The sequence below is a fragment of the Mustela putorius genome, unplaced genomic scaffold, assembly GCF_011764305.1.
Source record: "Mustela putorius furo isolate JIRA1106 unplaced genomic scaffold, ASM1176430v1.1 tig00000083_pilon_pilon_pilon, whole genome shotgun sequence".
Classification (NCBI taxonomy): domain Eukaryota; kingdom Metazoa; phylum Chordata; class Mammalia; order Carnivora; family Mustelidae; genus Mustela; species Mustela putorius.
In genome coordinates this window covers 11,346,209-11,365,375 of record NW_025421273.1, presented here as the reverse complement: position 1 = coordinate 11,365,375, position 19,167 = coordinate 11,346,209, and the positions used below count along the sequence as shown (strand labels likewise).

General features: G+C 48.3%; 1 protein-coding gene across 4 annotated transcripts in view; it reads right to left on the bottom strand.

The window, feature by feature from the left end:
* NSD2 (nuclear receptor binding SET domain protein 2) overlaps nt 1-19,167 on the bottom strand; it is a 96,127-nt gene that overhangs the window by 13,009 nt on the left and 63,951 nt on the right. For 3 of the 4 annotated variants that reach the window (XM_045074682.1, XM_045074681.1, XM_045074688.1), the window contains 9 exons: nt 8,690-8,821; nt 8,065-8,188; nt 6,902-7,102; nt 5,598-5,777; nt 4,663-4,819; nt 4,321-4,526; nt 2,915-3,018; nt 1,204-1,473; nt 134-250 (listed from right to left, as the gene is read on the bottom strand). In XM_045074682.1, coding sequence (XP_044930617.1) covers nt 134-250; nt 1,204-1,473; nt 2,915-3,018; nt 4,321-4,526; nt 4,663-4,819; nt 5,598-5,777; nt 6,902-7,102; nt 8,065-8,188; nt 8,690-8,821 — 1,491 coding nt within the window. Of the gene's footprint in view, nt 1-133; nt 251-1,203; nt 1,474-2,914; nt 3,019-4,320; nt 4,527-4,662; nt 4,820-5,597; nt 5,778-6,901; nt 7,103-8,064; nt 8,189-8,689; nt 8,822-10,773; nt 16,715-19,167 lie in introns of those variants that run through there. The other variant, XM_045074695.1, reaches the window with a different exon arrangement.

Sequence of the window (19,167 nt, the reverse complement as noted above, 5' to 3'; positions counted from 1 at the left end):
ACACTGGACAAAAGCAACACACGGACAAAATGATATTGTCACCACAAGACAAGGTTGGCCATGAGAGGCTCCAGCGCCAGGAACCGTGTTCAGCACACTTCAACGCAAGCTGTGAAGGTCCGGGCAGCACTACCTTGTCTATGGTGAGCATGTAGAAGTGGGTGATGTCGTTCTCGTGTGCGTATTTAATTCTTGCCATGCATTCCTCCTCGTCAATCAGCTCGCCAACATACTCGTTCACAAATTCTCCCTGAAAACCAGAAAAGCGTGATGATGATGAAGAACGGATGAGCCAGATCTCAGTTCCAGAGAGCAGGAGCCCACTGCCGAAGCAACCAGAGCAGGGCGCCATAGGCTTCCTTGCTCCATCAGGGGCAGGCCCTCTCAAAGTCCCAGGTAACCTGAGCCAATGCAAGTGACTTCATACATGTTGTATACAGGCAGTCAAAAAAGAATTCATCCAAGCACCCCTCCCAAAGCAACAACACCCTAACTCTTGCTTCTTGCAGTGACCTGCCTCTGGGGACACTAGAGTGGGACCCGGAGCTTCCACAGAACTTCAAGCTGCAGTTCCTCCTCTTCCCCGGCAGAATCCACATGACAGGAGTTGAGGAACTGGCTACTAAGGCAGGCAGGAGAACAAGACCGCAGGAATTCTGTATGTTTCAAAGCAGGCTTTTTGCGCAGGATCAGGCTGAGACCAGACCTCAGGCCTGAGGCTCCTACCCCCAGGCCACAGCCTAGCTCATCTAGACAGAAGCACAACAAGCAACTTCAGTTGTCCCCTACCTAATGCACGCACCTGGTCGCGCAGTCTGAGGACAGAGGCAGGCGGACTGTATGTGGCCTCTGGCACTGACAGCCTGGCCCTGCACTGCCCCAGACAGCACAGCCTCCTCCCACCCATTCACTCAGTGACCCTGAGTGTCCTGTCCGCTTATCCAGAGAAGGGCTCCTTCCCAATATTTCATATCCTAAGCACCCACCAAAATGCCAACAGGAGATGCTGTAAGGGGATTTATGACTTTTACTTGGATAGGCAGCTTTCATGTAACATTTTACAATATTGAATTATAGTAACTCAAAACCTTTTTAAAAATAACATTCCTTCATGAGTACAAAAGCACAATAAGCAAATCCAAGTTTAAGCCACCAAATGAATCCGAATTTCTTCAAGGCAAGGGAAAGGGACATGAAACTCACCTTTCTAATGTCCCGCTTGGCAACCAGGCCCCACCCTTTGCCGTCTGTTTTGATGATCTTGGTCTCGGGATACTGGCGCTTGGTGAAACACTGGTTCTGGCAGTACTCGCCCGCAGGACACACCTGCGGGTGGCACTCGAACATCAGCATCCTGTTCAAACACTCGGAGTCAAAGCCACAGGGATTCTCATCTGTGGGCTTACAGTTGCACTTCGGGATTTCAGAAATATCAGCTGTATAGATCTGGACTTTCCCATAAGGCTTATTCACCTGCAGGGGAGAAAATTGGCATCTTATGAGCCGATATGTGAAAGAGAACAAGCATCTGACGCCACCTGCCCCCACCTGCCCAGCCTCCCAAAGGTCGGAGCTTCCAAGGCCCAGCAGGGATGGCAGAGGTCACATCCCATCTCCCACAGGTGCAGCTCGCAGCATAGGCCAACCTCTGACGTGGGACCTCTAGGAGGTGGGCTGGATACAGCCCTCCTCCCACCCCCACAATTCCACATTCCTCCTCTGCCAGAGAGAGCAGACACTTCTGTAGCCAGGCTGCCATGAGGAAGGACAAGCAGGGCACCTGGCCTTCCAGCAACCTGAACCCGAGGACCTGCAGGCTGGGGACTGAGCACAAGGACACCGTCTCTGGCTTCGTGAACTCGCAGCTTGTCGTGATGGGACAAGAACAACCCAACAAAAACCACAGAGAGAAATGAAGAGAATCTAAAGCAGAAGCTAACAGTTCCAGGGGAAACGTGACAATGGCACAACACCAAGGAGCAAGCTGGAAATATACCTCAGAACCTAAAAGTCCCGCAGGGTGCCTGGGCAGCTTTGGTGCTCAAGCCTCTGAATCTGGATAATGGCTCAGGACACAGTCTTGGGGACTGTGGGACCAAGCCCCACACTGGGCTCTGTGCAAGAGTCTCCTTCTCCCTCTCTCCAATCCCCTGCTTACAATGTAAGCACACTCTGTCTTGCCCTCTCTCAAATAAATAAATAAATCTTAAATTTAAAAACAGTATCTAAAAGTCCCAAGCTCTCTGACCCAGTAGCTCTGTTTCTGCGAATTCACCAGAGAAAATACTAAGCACAGATCACTACAGAGAACGCTTCCTTTCCACACACAGGGACTGTGGGCCCTGGGCAGTCAGCAGGCAGCCAGCACGAGCCCAGGCTCCCTGCACTCAACACAGGGGCCACCTTCAGGAGCACCCCCACCATCCTTCCTTGACGTCCATACCCTCCGAGATCAGAAGGTCATGTTGTCTCCAGGGCTCCAGGTGACTGAGCCCCATCTCAGCTGAGCACTGGCCCTGGCTGACCATCTCTCATCTGAGCTTGTCCCCAACACCTGGTGATGGCATGCTCCCAGAGGTTGATCTGCCCTCAGCCCCTCCTGCTCCAGGCAGCCTGGCCAGGACCGGCCCTTGCTGGCATCAGACTGAGACTCATACAAAGGCAAAAGTGAAACTTCCCACGCAGAGACCCCAGTTACCCCAGCCCTACACCCAGTCATCCTCCCAAGAAAGGACACATACTCAGCAATGACAGCATCTGCTTCTGCCTGTGACGACTCTGGCAGCCGTCCAGGCCAGGGCCACAGATGCCTGCTCGAGGGGACCCCCTTAGCCACCACAGCCAGAGGACCGAGACTGACGCCTGACTGGCACCCGAAGGCCCCTTAGTGACACCTGAGCCATCTGCATGTTACCTTGATGTGCTTGTACGGCGGGGGCTTGCGCTCATTCTCCTGCGTCTCTCTGGCTTCCCTTTGAAGTTTGATTTCACGAAAACGAGCTTCAGCTTCCTGCAGTGCTGAAGAGCCAATGAGACGCGAGTATGAGTGAGAGATTTCATGAGTCAGTTCATCCCTTTACCCTTCCAGCTCTGCATCCCAACGGCTGACTGTGGGCCCCCTCCACCCTGCTAGGCGCAGTGTCCAGCATGCATGGGACTGTGGGCTATGGCAGACTGCTCGGGGCTGGCACTGCCAAAGTTGCAGATGCTGTCAGGTAAAGGGCGTTCAGAGCACATCTGGCCCAAGAGCCCTGGGCGGTACTATTTTGTGCCACCTGGCCACAAGGCAGGCTCTAGGGCAGGCTTCTCCGGGCTGCTCCAGTTTCCCATCCTCCACTGGGATCTGATGCACCAAGACATCAATCCTGGGAACTCACTGTCCGAAGACAGAAAATGAAAACGGAATGTTGCTCCTCTCAAGGAGCACACATGCTCAGAGGAGTGAGCGCCAGGCTCAGGGAGCACAGAGGAAACGAACCACTGAGGTTTGCCTGGAGATCGCCATATGTGCTGCGGCCACCCCAACCCGCAGGACCCCAGCATCAAGTCAGGAGATGGTGAGACCCTGACTTCACCACTCGCCAGCTGCCTCTAACACTGGCCACACTGAGCTGCTTCTTAATTTCAACATCTCTCATTTCATGGTGACTATGGATATACTTGCCATGCCTCCCCATGCCCGTTTGTCAGCAGACCTCTATGTGCCCATGGCGTGTGAGAATCTGCAGACGAGGAGATGGCCCCTATTGCCAGGGCAGCCCACTGAGGCTCCCACGTGTGATCGGCCGGGACAGGCCTGCTTTCCCTGGACCAGCCATGTGTGCAAGCTGAGTCTGTCTTCTGTCTCACTCGCTCCAGTCAAGTGGTCTCATTCCCATCCCGTCTGTCACCTGAATGATACTCTGCTCTTGTCCCTGTCCCCCACTTTGGCTATGGAATCAGAGGGCGGGCACCTGTCCACATCTGGCTCTTCGGGGGCACCTGGTCTAGATGGCAGCCAAGTGTCCTCCACATCTCCATCTTATGCAAAGGCAAGCTATAAGAAATCTCTGTAAATCATTACTAAAACTAACTTCTTAATAGTACCTCCGATGTATTTTAGTAAAATTAATCACTAAGCAATGTCATAATAAAAGTTACTGAGCAGCATATTTTACCTTTGCCTCGACAAATCAGTCTGCAAACCTACTCTTTTCTAACTTAAAGTACAGCTAGAATGCTTAGCCCAGTGTATAGAAACCGAACTTTCCAAGAGCAGAAATCAGGATTAGCAAAAGGTACCCCAGAGTGTGGTTTCACTGCATCTGGAAATGTCCGTACCGTTTTTGAAGACTCTTCCGATCCCTCTGACCCCCTGGTAGCGGCTGCCCCGGTCCCCCTCCATGTACGGGAACACTCGCGCCTGATGCGTCCAGTAATAATCTTTAGACCCAAAGAAAAACACAGGGAATTCTCCAATCTCGTGCTTCAGTTTCTGAATATTTGGGGGGACATTTTTGGGATGGCAAACTTCTGCCGGCCACCATCTATTATAAATATTAAAAAGAGGATTCACAGACTCTTCAGACAGAGTGACAATCATTCAGTGCTTTCAGTCCTGCAAAGTGAAAAGAACACAGGTGAACGAGGAGGCGGGCAAGCACGGGGCTCTACTTCTCGCACCTGTAGTTGCCGAGCTTCACCCAGATGATGTCCTGGAAATGCAGCTTCTTCCCGGCCCGGCAGTCATTGCAGAACCAGCTGCCATCAGGCATGTCGATGTTCAGGCAGTCGGGGTGGAAGGCAGCCGGGCAGGACTCGCAACACAGGAGGCTTCCCCCTGTAAGGCAGGGAGAACTGGCTCAGACCGCCCCCACCCATCCACGGCAGCTCCATGCCTCATGCTAAGAGCAGCGTCATGGCAGCTGGCTGGCTACAAACTCAAAATCACATTTGAGGGGCGCCTGGCTGGTTAAGTCTCTGACTCTGGATTTCGGCTCAGCTTGGAATCAAGCCCCAGGTCAGGCTCCCTGCTCGGGTTGGGAGGGGGTCTGCTTGAGATTCCCCCTCCGCCCGCCCCTCCCCCCACTCATACATGCATGCACTCTCTTTCTAGTAAATCTTTTTTTTTAAAGCCCGTTTTAGGGGTGCCTGGGTGGCTCAGTGGGTCAAGCCACTGCCTTCGGCTCAGGTCATGATCTCAGGGTCCTGGGATCGAGTCCCGCATCGGGCTCTCTGCTCAGCAGGGGCCTGCTTCCTTCCCTTCCCCTCTCTCTGCCTGCCTCTCTGCCTGCTGTGATCTCTCTCTGTCAAATAAATAAAATCTTAAAAAAAAAAAAAATAAAGCCCGTTTTATTACCACCACGAATAATGTCCCCTCAGTCTGTGCACTGGTCACAGTTAATTCAGAAACATCACAGTGTATGAGTGCACATGACAGAGACGTCACAAACGGTAACCCCCAGAGGTGGAGGAGCGCTGAAGCCCCCCTCCACACGCAGTCCCCCGGGATTGGCTGCAAGAGCTGTGTGCTGAGCAGCCAGCCAGGAAAAGCGCCCTTGGCATCCACGCTGAGCCCACAGAGCAAGGCTGCCAGCTGCCGGCAGCATAGCTCTCACCTTTGGAGCACACAAAACACCAGCTCACGTTGACATGAGCGTGATGCCTCTTCCCCTTGCGAGCCGTGAAGTGGCCCGTGCAGATGATGCTGTTGGAAGCGATCACCGAGCAGCCAGCTGCCAGGCAAGCGTCCCCTCCGTGATAGGCGACTGGGCAGCGCACACACCGCATCATTTTCCCTGAAGGCAGACACACGCACTGAAGACGTAGCTGTGAACAGGGCCCCTCGAAATGACCACGCCCCGACAGGTTAACAAAATTAATGCTGAAATAAACTTGAAATATTTAATGAAAAAAATAACTCAGATGGGGTGCCTGGGGGGCTCAGTCAGTGAAGCATCTGCCTTGGGCTTAGGTCATGATCCTGGGGTCCTGGGATGGAGCCCTGCATTGGGCTCCCTGCTCAGTGGGGAGCCTGCTTCTCCCTCTGCCTCTGCCACTCTCCCTGTTCGTGTGCTCACACGTGCTCTCTCTCAAAAAAGATAATTAAAAAAATAAAATAACCAGGATGAGAAGAATATCTAATACGTGTCATGAAAACACATTTCTTTAAGGCAAAGATGCATCGAAATGATGTTTAAGGAAACAGCCAAGCACTTAAAAGGCCATATTCTGAAATCAGGTCTTAACTAAGGATTCATGAAGCTGGGTGCTGCTGGCACATGGGTCCACAGGCAGCTACCCCGTGCGCTGTGGCAAGTACAGCAGCATCTGGCTTCCACCCACCAGATGCCCCAGACGCCCCCAAACCTCCCTCAAGGGCCAAGTCAGCCTTGCCCAAGACCCAGGGGGTCAGGAAGTATAGGTAAGCTGCCACCCTCAAACCTACATGCTAACATGAAATGAGGCAGTAGATACAACTTGATTTTAAAATTTTTTCTTAGGGATGCCTGGGGGGCTCAGTCGGTAAAGAATCTGCCTTTGGCTCAGGTCGTGATCCCAGGGTTCTGGGATGGAGTCTCGCATCAGGCTCCCAGCTCAGCTGGGGGTGTCTGTTTCTCCCTCTGCCCCTCCCCCGTTTGTGCTCTCTCTCAAATAAGTAAATACAATCTTTAAAAAAAATTGAATAATTTTCTTACATATTAAAGAGCACTAAAACCAGAACAAATACAGTCTATCAAAATGGTTGAAAAAGGTCTCTCCCTCCTAAAATTAAGAATCTTTAAGATAACATTTAGGGCAAGAAGAAGGGAAAATGCAGGGCAAGGCAGAGACAGCAAGACAACTGCACCAGCCACCAGGCCCACCCCTGGCCCCCGTGAGCACCCTGAGCCCACCCCCACGCTGTAGGGTGCACCTGTACCTTTTGATGGTCTCGGGTTGGAAGGGTTAGAAGCGTGACAGCTCACACAGCTGTGCAGGGGGCAGCGGAAGCCTCGGCTCTCAAACACGGTTAAAGGGTACTTCCTCACACAAGCTTCATGGTAAAACTTCCCACACTGCGATACGACACAGCGCTTCACATCTGTCTTGCTCTCCTTACACACAAAACACGAGTGAATCCCTAACAAATGGTTAAAGAAAGGGGCAGAGAAAGAGATGCAAAGAACAAGAATTAAATAGTCGTTCCTAAGCCACTCAACTCCAGCAGCTCTGTCAGAGGCAGCCCAGGCTGCCAAGGCCTCTGGCTCTCTTTCTGACCTTGCTGACTAGTCCAAGCATGCTTCAAAAAAGTCCAGCCATCAAGGGTTACCTTGCTGTGAACTGGGCTCCAGCTTCCCCTGGAGGACAAGAAAGTGTGAGGAAGAGGCAGCCTAGGTAGGGACTCCCACTTGAATTAGCCAGAAGCTTGAAAGGAGGCACTCCTCTGAAGATAGGTTATTACTCTTCTTTCTGAGAGCAGCTCACCAAGTATAGTGAAAAATCACTTAGACTCACAGGCTGGCAGAGGCCTCCAGAAGCAGTGTACTATTGTAACTGATGGCCTTGGAGGAATCTCTGGGAGAGTCTAGGTGTCTTCCTAACCAGGGACATGCTCCCACAAGAGCCAGGAAACCCTCTGGCCACAGACAGAGGGGGCTACATCAGAGTGGCCCGTTTTCCCAGCAGCCCCCAGACCGTGCTGCTGAGGCCTGATGGCCGCTCAGGCAAGAGCCTGGAGCTATTCTTTCTGTTGAAACTGAAGCTCAGGTTCATGCTGTGTCTCTAAAGCAGCCCGTGTTCTGTGACTGACCAGGTTACCTATACGAGGAGCGCAGGACCTCTGGTACCATGGCATCCCAAGCCAGCCACTTCACAGACTAGCAGGCTCAGGCCAGCCCGTGGGAAGGACAGGGACAGCACAGAGACCAGCAGGGAGGCAGGTGTCCCCCACCAGGCTCTCAGGCTCACATCAGGACGCACCTGGGGGGGTGGCCCAATGCACTGTGCCTAAGAGCCTCGGAGGAAGACTCCATGGCTGGAAGGGGATGCTCCCAGAACTGCCTGCCATGGGAAGTACTATTTAAAGGCTACAACAGAACTTGCCTGAAGCACATTCACTGCAAGTGAACCTCCCTTCTGGCCTCCGGGAGAGTCCAAGGCAGGCGAGGTGGAAGGCTCCACAGCAGGGCCCTTCACAGAGCACCAGGCTGCCCGTCTTCTCACACAGCTGTGGGGCAGAAAGGGGACAGCAATAAGGCCATGCCCGGCACCCAGACCCTGCAGGATACACTCGAGAGGTTTAGAATCAGACGTGAGAATCAAGAAAACTCCCACACATTTCCATCACCATAAACCAAACTCCTCCAAGGGCTTCCCCACAGCCTCCATCTCACAGAGCAGTAAGTGACCTGGCCCATGTCACCACGGGACACGGACCAGGCCCTGGCCAAGGTGCTAGCAGTGACACCTCCAACTTCACACATTTCAAAAAAGCATCCATGTACAAATGTGTGTCTGTTACACAGGTTGGCTGTTAACTCAGTGACAGAAGCACAGAGCCTGTGTGTAGATGCAGGACACTCCCAGGGGCACTTAATCTGGGACTCTGCTGGCAACCGCATGCCTTCAAAACCAAAGTCAGTGTCATGCTGGGTGGGGCTCGAGGAAGAGTGAAGGTGTGGCCTGGGACCAAGTCAAGGGACAAATCAAAAGACCACCTTCCCCTCACCTGACACACATACTCCTTTTTGGCGGTTACTCCTCGCTCAGACTTCTTGGATGAGACGGACACTTCGGTCTGAGTTTCGTCTGCGCTCTCGTACGGGGACTCCAAGGGCTCGTCTCCTGGGCCGTCGGAGACCTGGAGATGAAGGAGGTGGACGAGAGTTCACTAGTCACGGAGAGCGGCGGGGGCGGCAGCACACGGCCCGCCCACATCACCTCACACACGGGCCTTCTTGGCACCCGTCCCCAATTGCCAGGTACTTGTTGCAAATGTAGTGTCAGCTGTTGCTTGTGATGGCAAAACCTGGCCACTGAACTGTATAGAAATTCAGAAATGGACTTTACCCTCCTCGACACTTAGTTAAATTTCTGTAGAAGAGGCACAAAATTTCACTTGTCTCTACGATCCACAGGAAGGAACTCTGATGAAAACCCAATGTGCTCCAGTGGGTGACCTAAGGTGGGCTATGGAACTGAGAATCTTGACCTTTCTTACCCAACCTCTCAAGTTCCAACCAGTTGGAAATAAGAGAAACAGATTATGATCTAATGAGTGTTTTAAAGGACCAAAGTGCAGCATCAAAGTGTAAGCCTTTGTGCTATCATCTTGTGGTCTCACTGCCACTGTGGTGGAGGCCATTCTGGAAGCGTATCAGGGCACCAGAGTGCTGACCCAAGGTCAGCGCTCCAGAACACGCGTAACTAACAACCAACTGTCCTGCTCTCGCACCCACCCCCCCATTGCCTATTCTCCCCAGAGGGTTCCAAGTGGGAAAAGGCAAGGTAAAACCTGCCGACTCTGTTAATAGGTGAGTCTAAGAGAAAGGCCTGGGAGAAAAATGTGGAATCTTTGAGCAAACCAAAGGACCATCCCCCGGGTTGTGTTTCACCCATCTCCTTCATCACCAGAAATCACCCAGCCCAGGCTAACCCTCTCCCTCCTCAGGGCACACATTTTGCCTGCATTTGAGCAGCAATAATAAATCTCCACATAGAAATCAATAAATCTTTAGTAAGAAAATTTTCTCATATACCATATTCAAATTAAAAAAAAAAAAAAAACCTAAAACACATTAAGTGTTTGTTTGATGTTAGGTAAATGAATGTTGAAAACTGAATTTTTCAACACAACAAAAGTATAAACTACATTTCCTATACAGCTTGATAATCACAACAAGTAATCATGTTATAGGTCTGTTGTTTGCCAATGAATACAAAGCTAGAAACTAAAGTTGGGCCACACTGAAACAAAACAAAACAGAACAAACCCCACCAGCCAATCCACCCAGTTCTGTTCTCTTATCAATGAACATTGCCCAGAGTTAGCTCCCTAATGTGAGGGGAGCAGAAGGAAAACACCCAGTTAGCACGGACTTAGAGCCTGTAAGAACAGGCAGATGTGTGCGGGTCGTGCTGACTCTGACCGGCATCTGCAGCCGGGCCAGCTGGTGCGTCGGCCCACCGGCCTCGCTGTTCTCCTGACACATCCCTTAACAACACAGTTTGGAGAAAGTAGGCTCTCAACCTTCATTTCCTCACCTTTTCCGGGAAGATGGAAATAGCGGTGTGAACATACACTACATTACAGGGATCCTCGCACAGCAAGGTGCCCTCCAGGCTGGCCAGAGCGAGCCCCTCCTATCAGATCACCCCCTACTTCTTTAACATTTAACATTCAGAAAGAAGGTAACTTGGAAAAAAAACTGCATTCAAACGCCAATTCTTATTAATATGTCCCTCAGACTCAGAGTCACAGAGGGGCAGGGGACAGGGGTCTGAGCGCTCTGAGGCAAGATGCGGATGGGCACTGGGGTGGGGCTGAGGGCATCAGGAAGAGCTGCCATGCCTCCTGGCCCAGCCCCACTCAACGAGCAGCCCAAGGCTGACCCGTCTGACGGAGGAACCGAGGCCCAGAGAAAGAGCCTTCAACATGGGCTCAGGGGAGAGAGCCCCGGTTCCCTACCCACCAACCCATGTTCTTCCCTCAATGTGGCTGGAACAAATTGAAAGCTTTAAAAGAAAAAAAGAAAAAAAAAAAAAAGAAAAACTGCATGGAGAGAAAGACAGAAAACACAGACCAGTCCTGGGTCAAAGAAAGGAACAGCACCTTTTATTTAAGATTTACAGAAAAAGTTAGCACGTTTCCACTTGGAGATATTTCCTAAATTAACAAAGTCTGTTTTGAGGAAATCAACACTGAATACATATTTTGAATGGAAATATAAATGTTAAAGACACACATGAGGCTTGTTTCCTGCTTGGGGTCTAAGATACACATACAGAATACAGACCTTACAATATTACAGTCCATGACACAGGTTGCGGCAGATCGCGACTTTCGCCCCGCCCAACCCCTTCCCAGCGACCGGACAGACAACTAGCACACAGTCGGAGGGATCCAACGGCTCTGCGCTCAGCACACCACCCGCAAGAGGAGCAAAGTGTGCAGGGCACCACACCGGCGCGCCTCACTCCAGCTGCAGGCTCCACGTGCACCAGGTGACAGTACTTACTCGGAGATGCCGTTTGTGAAAGCGACACATTCACCCGAATGGTCCCAACACAGTCCCAACTCTCAGTCTACGACATCTACAGTCTATTCCATATCCAGTAGGATGCATTTGGAAAAAGAACAATGGAGTAACTGAACGGACACAGACTCTGTCAAGAACTTTCCCGGCGCTTCCCGAATCCACCAAAGCCACGCTGGCAGCACAGATCTCCAAGCAGCTTAGTTCCTGACTTTTCAAAGTTTTCTTGAGTCTGAAAATACTTCCTCTACTCCCCACTTAATATGTGATAGTATCCAATTGCCTATTTGCCTTACAAATACATTACTTTATGGGCAGGGACTGCTGTCTCCTTAACATGTATCACAGGGAGTTTTCAAGACGATATTAGTGAACATAAGGTAACCTAGTGAACACATTTGAACCAACTTCTAGCAACAATATAGCCATTTAGGGTGACTTATGTGGATCCCAGTCCTCTCTGCTGTGATGGGAAAGGGGCCCTAAGCCTCGGACAGTGGTATACACAGTGATTGTAAAAATTTTTTGACAAAAACAAATCCCTTCACAAATTGAATACCACATAATTTTTGAAATACAATTACAGACCTTGGACAATAAATATTTCTATAAAAACATTATTTTCATGTTTAAGTTACGCTTTTGTCAAGGAAGAAATAACTATAAGCACTTTCACACAGTATTTTGGATTTACACATGATCAATATCCTGTGCCCAACAGATTTAAGGAGCTTAAAATCAAGACTAACCTCAGACAGGTCCTCCAAGTTAACATCACAGTGAAATATTGAGTGGAATTAAAATAATTTTTAAATCAGTCATTCATCACCTAAAACACTACAGTTCAGAAAAATGTTTATTAGAGCGACCCTTCTAGATGACATCAACTACAACCGTCCTAGCTGCCCCTAAATTCTAGGGCTAGGTCTATGTCATTGAACACACAGACCTCCAGCTCACACACCGTCTTTGTGCTTCACCTTCTAACCTGGGTGCTTCTGTGTTGTCCGATAGCCCCAGAAGGTGCCCGTGAGAGCCAAGTGGCTGGCCACAGCCGCAGCATCAGGCCATGTGGCTGCTGCTCCAGATTCAAGGCTGGCCCTGATCATGGGTAAAATGAGTCTCTGAAATATCCTATTAACCCAACTTTGCCCCAGCTATGTCCCACAGCAGTGGCCATCCCATAGAGAGTGGGCTGGGGAGGGGCCTGGGCTGGCCTGCTCCAAGAGACAAGTTGTGCCCTCCCTGTGGCCAGGTGAAAACAGGAATGAAGCCCCTGCCTCACGGCTGAGCAAACCCCAACCCCACACCCCCACTGGACTGGGCCACCCCACCCCTACACTTCGGTCATTCTTTAAAGGTACAACATGCCTGAATGGTTAGCACGCTTTAACATCAATATCAAAGAGTTTTATGCCAAAACTCAACAGCTACACGTAGGCCAGAAAAAGTTATAAAGTCAATTTAATATGTTAGTCACAAAGGTCTCTAACATGACGACAAGACCTGTCAGATTCTTAAACTGACATTGTGGGACACTGGCCCTTGCTGGTGAAAATGCCTGGAAGGGAGCATGCCCCTCCCCCAGGCAGTATAAGGAGAATGATGAGTATAGTACACACCACCTTCTACCTGCTGAGGATGGCTGATCATCCATCAGCGGCAAGTAGATTAGTGGTAATTTCTAATTCTAGGTAAAACAGCAAAAACTGTACTTGAAGGGATCAAAATCGAGGTCACTGACCAAAAATTCCAAAATGCATAGAAGTCAGTATATTTCTTAAAAAGGAAAAGAAGAGAAAAAGGGAAAAAGAAACTTTAAGAGTCAGTAAGAAGCCAGTAACAGATTAGGGAGCATTTTGTGAAATATTTTCTAACGAGATTCAATTCTTTTAGCAAAAGAGTCTCACTTAGATTCATATTCTGCAAGATAAACAGCAGGCTTCAGCAATCACTCTCTGTTTAGAGATTTTCGAAATCGGAGAGGAAGGTATGGACTGTAAAAAGCCTGTAGAACTACAGCCTGGCACCAAATATAAAGAGACCTCGCCAGGTCACACACAGATCTACCTGGACCAGAACCACCTTCAAAATGAGTTAATCATCTAAAGGGCTAGACATGATGGAGAAACATTAGGTCAGAAATCAAGCAAGAAAGGAATCCAGTCCACTGGCCAAAGTACAGGTGTCTGCCCTTTCAGACAGGAGCCCAGCCTCCTTGCCAGCTCGGCCCCACACGGGGCCGCTAAGTTACCAAGGACGCCCTCGCCGAGCCTCCCCTTTCTGCCAGGCTAAGTGAATGGAGGACTTCATGGAAGTGTGCTCACACTATTACTCAAATGACGCACAGAATCACAGCTCGCCATTGGCCACAGGAGGGCCCCACATCCACTCACGTCAGGCTTTGGCCAAGAACCCTCTTTGAGGTCATTTCTTTATCACTTTAATTTTACACCCATTCGTGGGTGCATTTTTGGTTTTGGGAACTAGAAGATGCTAATTTACAATCTTACTTTCATTCCTTTTTGGGGACACTGCTAAGAGAGACCCTCGGTGGGCAAATGCTGGCCCCACTCTGCCCTCAACTCTGGCCAAAGAGATCCCTCGGAACGCTGACCTTGCTGCTAAGTCGGTTCAGGTTCCGCACAGTTTCCTGCATCCTCTCCTCTAGTTCGAGCAAGCAGGTAACACTCCCAACAAAAGAAACCTCCTGAAATGGCACCACCCTTATCACCACTCCTCAAACCCTAGACACCTCATTTTAAACCTTTCTGTGCTTCTGCATGAACTTCCAGAGAAACACTTGGGCTCAGACCCATCTAGAGCTAGGGTAGCCTCACAGAGAACACTAATGGAGCAGGATGAACTTTCCTGGAGGAGGTGAGACAGACGAGACCCCTCCACGCACCCGCACACACCCGTGGCCTTAGTTCATGAAACTGCGCTTCCGTGCCATGAGAATTGGCCTCGATTTCTTGGTGGTTTTTAGGAGCAACCTCTTAAAAAACAGGTTATTTTCAGTTGGGAGAGAGAACAGATACATTGTATAAAGAGAGTACTGATGCTAGTACACCTAGATTCAACACCATCAGAGACAGACATTTAACTTCTGTACCAACTCCAAAGAAAGGCCCCACAGGGGACACAGAAGCCCACAGCAGGTGGGTAAACAGTGCGGGACCCCGACTGCTAATAGGTGCACTTAATGTGCCCCCAACACAGTGGGGAATTTTCAGTTTTAGAACAGCTGAAATGTAGATTGTTGTATACTCTGACAAGTTTTCACCCCCTTGTGAAAGGCTCATGTTTTATACTAGAGAGTTCCTTCTTGTTCCTATCTCCCCTCACCAGACACAAATGCAGTGTATGGCAGACGGTTTGCAGCACGTAAATGGAACCGCTACAGTGATTCTATGTCTAAGCGAAAGTCACTTCAACAACAGGCGGTTCAAAGGACAAGACTAGAATGTATCAGTGTTATTTTGATCTCCCTAGGAAATGAGGGAATTCATGTTAAATTAGTAGCATAATGAATTTTTGTGCTCTTGGCAGACAAAACTTACTTGTCACTAAGCTCTTTCCAAACAGAAGCCCTTTCCACTCACCTTCAGGAAGCCATGGGTGGGCCCTCTCGGGAGCTCTGCTCATCCACCAGCATTCCCCAGCAAGACCACTGCTGGCATTTGGAGGACAATTCTGCCGCCTGTGGAACTGTCCCTCTCACTACCTGCACCTCACCACCTTCCCAATATCCCCCAGCAGAGGAAGATGCCTCCCCCAGTTGAGAAACACTGCATACTCCCCCATCCTTGTCCCTACCCCATGCCCTCCTATGTACTTCACTGATGCAAATTTTAGGCTGCCTAGAGGATATACCATACAGCCATTTTGACAGTTCTTCCTACGGAGGAAAGCACCTGCTCTCTGGCTAACTTCTAATGCGCCTAACGGATGTTGGTAGCTGGCCGGCCGCCCACTCAAAATTCATCATGCTATAGTTTCAAATGAATTCTTGTCAAAAGCCTTACAGGCAAGTCTCTACTTGGGGTGATCGTTTCTTGAACTGGACCACTTACATGACCTTTTTTCACATTTTTAAATAAAATAATTAGTTTTCTGTGACCCCTACATTTACTCCTGAGCTTTTTCAATGTCTTTTAGGAACAGCATGACTTGGGCCATCTCGCAGGCCATGTATCCCACCAGCTCCAAGAAGAGCCACCCAACAAGCCCTCAGCACAGGCCAGACCCTCAAGTGCTACTCAAACCAGCCCAGTGTCTGCCACTTCTAGATTCAGTTTACCCCCACGTGCATAAAGCCGTCGAGAGGATCACTTTTCATGCCAAAGCAAAATTTATACTTTTGGATAAAAATGGAATGATGGTGATTTTATTATTTTTATTGTTATAACCATTATTGTCACAACAGTGAACCACTGAGTCCTTGCAAGGCGCCAGGCACCCTAAGTGTTTAACATGCGTTACATTACTTAACGGTTTAGAACACAAGTAGTAGTCAGAAACTTTCATTAAGGGTAGAACACAGCTGAAGAGTCTGCTGGGAATGAACCGGATGCTGTTAACATGGTAACGTGAACAGCACTCCTTCTGCCTCCACGAGCTAAAGGGCAAGCGAGGCCTGCGTCTCACCATGCAAACATGCGGGCACCCAGGGGTAGGACACCAGGTGGTCACCCAAGACTTAGACATTTAATGGGATGGCTGATGTCCTACAAGAGCGACTGATGAAGTGGCTACTATAAATAACCTGATTGCAGTGCCCCCAAGACACCAATCACTGAACCAAGAGTGGAGTTAAATGGCTCATATGATACTGTAAATGGTATTTTTCCTAAAAATTTGCTGTAACTAGTGTCATAGTAAAACTGCTTAGTAAAAAAAAGACAGAATCAAAACTCCTCCTGCCTTTTATGTTGGAAATTAGTTTAATATGTACAGTACTGAGTACATTCCATTGGCAATGGGAATTAGCTGACGAGGACTCCTTTTAGTGTGTGCTGCTTGTTCTGTTTCTGAAGGTGCAGATGCCAGCATTTTTCAATAAAAACTCGGCAAGTCATGAACTAGGAGACAAGTGTGGCCTCTAGCAAGACCAGCCCCTTCGGCGCGGAGTCCTTGTTGCAGGCCCAGGGCAGCCCCCGGTGACGGGCGTCCCTTCAACGTGAAATCTACATGGATCATTGCAATATGAGTGTGTTTCTATTATGAGATGAATGTGATCAGGTAAATGGCCTTGATTAGGTATCTTACCTTGGTCTTAAAATTTGTTATCTGTTTTCTTCATTGTATGTGTTAGTAATACCAGTAAAAACAGATTATCACACATCTTCCATAAAATGACTGTGATAGGAATGTCCCTTAGTGTGTACGACGATACACCACCTGGAGCAGACATCCTGGAATATTACATCATTTTAAGTGCAGTACAGGGCAGCTGAGTTCAAATCCAACTTGGCTGATGTGGGCTCCCATAAAAGCTGTTACCAGTGAAGGCGAAAAAAATAAGAATTTGCTCTACTAAGGGAATAAGAAATGAAGTTACAAAACACTTAAATCACATTAATTCCTTCACAGGCCTTTGTCATGCAAGTGTGTAATTTTAATCTATTCTCATTAGGGTGCTGTAGTACCATGTACTACTTATTCCAGTATCAATTTTATTTCTCATATATACCTTTTTTTGAGAAGAATTTAAACCACAGATGACCTAAAATGTCTTGAAATACCAACTCTGTGAAAACTCCTTATTTCAATCAAGGGTGATAAAAAGCAGGACACACAAACATGCAGTGGGCATGTGACCTAAGTAAGGGGCAAGTCTGAAGCCCAAACAGCAGCTCCCAGGGTCACCCAACTCCCACCAGAACAGGATACCAGTGGTTTATAGGACACTGTTTTAGAACCCTACACTCTGCCTCCCGTGCTAAAAGGCACTCAGCATGGTATACGTTGTGAACGCAGACTATAGTTCAGTAGTGGTAACACAGAATAGATAAGGCTTTTCGCTCACTTGAAGTGGTTTAATGAACAATATAATTCTATAAAAATGAACGCTAATGAAAGATTTATATAAGCCACTCAAAAGTGGCCTGATAGAAAAGGCCTAGTAGCTTGAATGTTTTTACATAAGCAATAGAATGCATACTATGGGATCTATGTATCACCTTCAAAATGCAGGACAGTGTATGATTTTAATGTGTTTAATATATAATATGAACACATTTAGTAAACTACCCAGTTCTGAAGTTTTAAAAAATTAAAAAATCAATGAAGTCTAATAATTATAAGATGTTTCATTGAAGTCTTCCCAAGTTCAGAACAAATGTCTAACCCAGGAAGACCCCAGTCACCCTGGTCTCAGTGAACATCAGACCACCAACCCTGACCCACCTGTTCTCACCCCACCCTGGCTGTGTCCGCCCTGGGCTGTGCTGCCCAGAATCCAAACATTTGGCTGGCATGGTTTCTGACCAGGAATGACAGAAAAGATTTGTTTTCAGCCTCAGTTTTTCTTACAACTGTATCTGACAACGGAGTAAGTAAAAACTCAACCAGAAAGTGGATCAAAGTGCAATGACAGAAAAACTCATTAAAAATCTTCTTTAAAAAGCCGACTTTAAGCAAAAGGGTCTATGGACCTGAAATTTTTTACTTTTAGTATTCTTTAGAATTAGAATCTTCATTTTTCAGGATACTAATCATAATTCAGACAAGAAAAAAAGAAAAAGGAAAAAAATTTGTATAGAATTTGTCTTTTTCATGTTTCAATAAGCCCCTGGAAGTTCAGTGAAGAATTCATACTGCATTTTCTCAAATGTGCCCAAACATAAGAAATGTTTACAAACACCAAACTATAAGAAAGCCCCAGTTCCCACACATGAGCAGCTTCCCACCACCACTGGCGTGAACCCCAAAGAAAACCCCACTCAGAGCAACTCTATGTTTATACCACCTCAGATGGCTCAGGTCTCTAGAAGACACCTCATGCAGGAAGGCCCAGCCCACATCTAGAGTGAGGAAGTAACTGAGGCTGAGATGGCAGAACAGTCAGGCCCCACCAGTGACCGTGGCAGAGACCAGGTCAAAAGTGCCACCTTCTTACCCAATAGGGTGAGGGGTATATCCACTCCCTGCCTTACTGTCTTGTTCAAAAAAAAGCCCAAGGTTAGCATCTCCTCATACTCTAAATAAACAGGACTCATGTCTACAATGAGAAAAAGAGGATCACAGGGAAAAAATTAGTAAGGAATTAAAACTTGATTATAAACTCCTTGGGTAGTCACTAAAATTGGGAATCCAAAACTCCCCAAAAGTGTCATATTTGCATTCTGAGGCTGTTTTTTTGTTTTTAGAACGGCCAAGACTTTATATCTGGTGATGAAGTCCAGATGTCATGATACAATGAGGGGTATAGCCTCAGGTAGATATTATTCTGCTATATACTGCATATTCTGCAAATGCAGAAAATAGAGGAGTCGTATTACCATGGTGGTTCTGACTCACCTCCACACTCAAGCGTCTAAGGGTATATGCCAGGGTTTAGAGGACTCAAACCATGGAATGCATGAGGACATGCCTCCATGAGCCTAGGAATCCAACACAACAGGCAAACTACCCTCCACCCCGCCTGGGGTGAGTGCACAATGACCAGAGTCCGCTCAAGCAACAGTGTCATGTTAGGGCCAGAGTAGACTTGCTGGGATGTGGAAAATTAATTACAGTGTGGGGCTAAATAGAACACATTTTAAACACAGATCTCAAGAACAGTTAAACTACATCCAGACTGAAGTATATACACAGACATTTATACATACGCTGTGTGCATGTGTGTATACCTATGGTGCTCAAATAGACTAAAATAGTGATTTTTTTCCCCATTCCATGACTAATACATAGTTGAAAGAATCTGAAACTCACCTACATTTGTGGA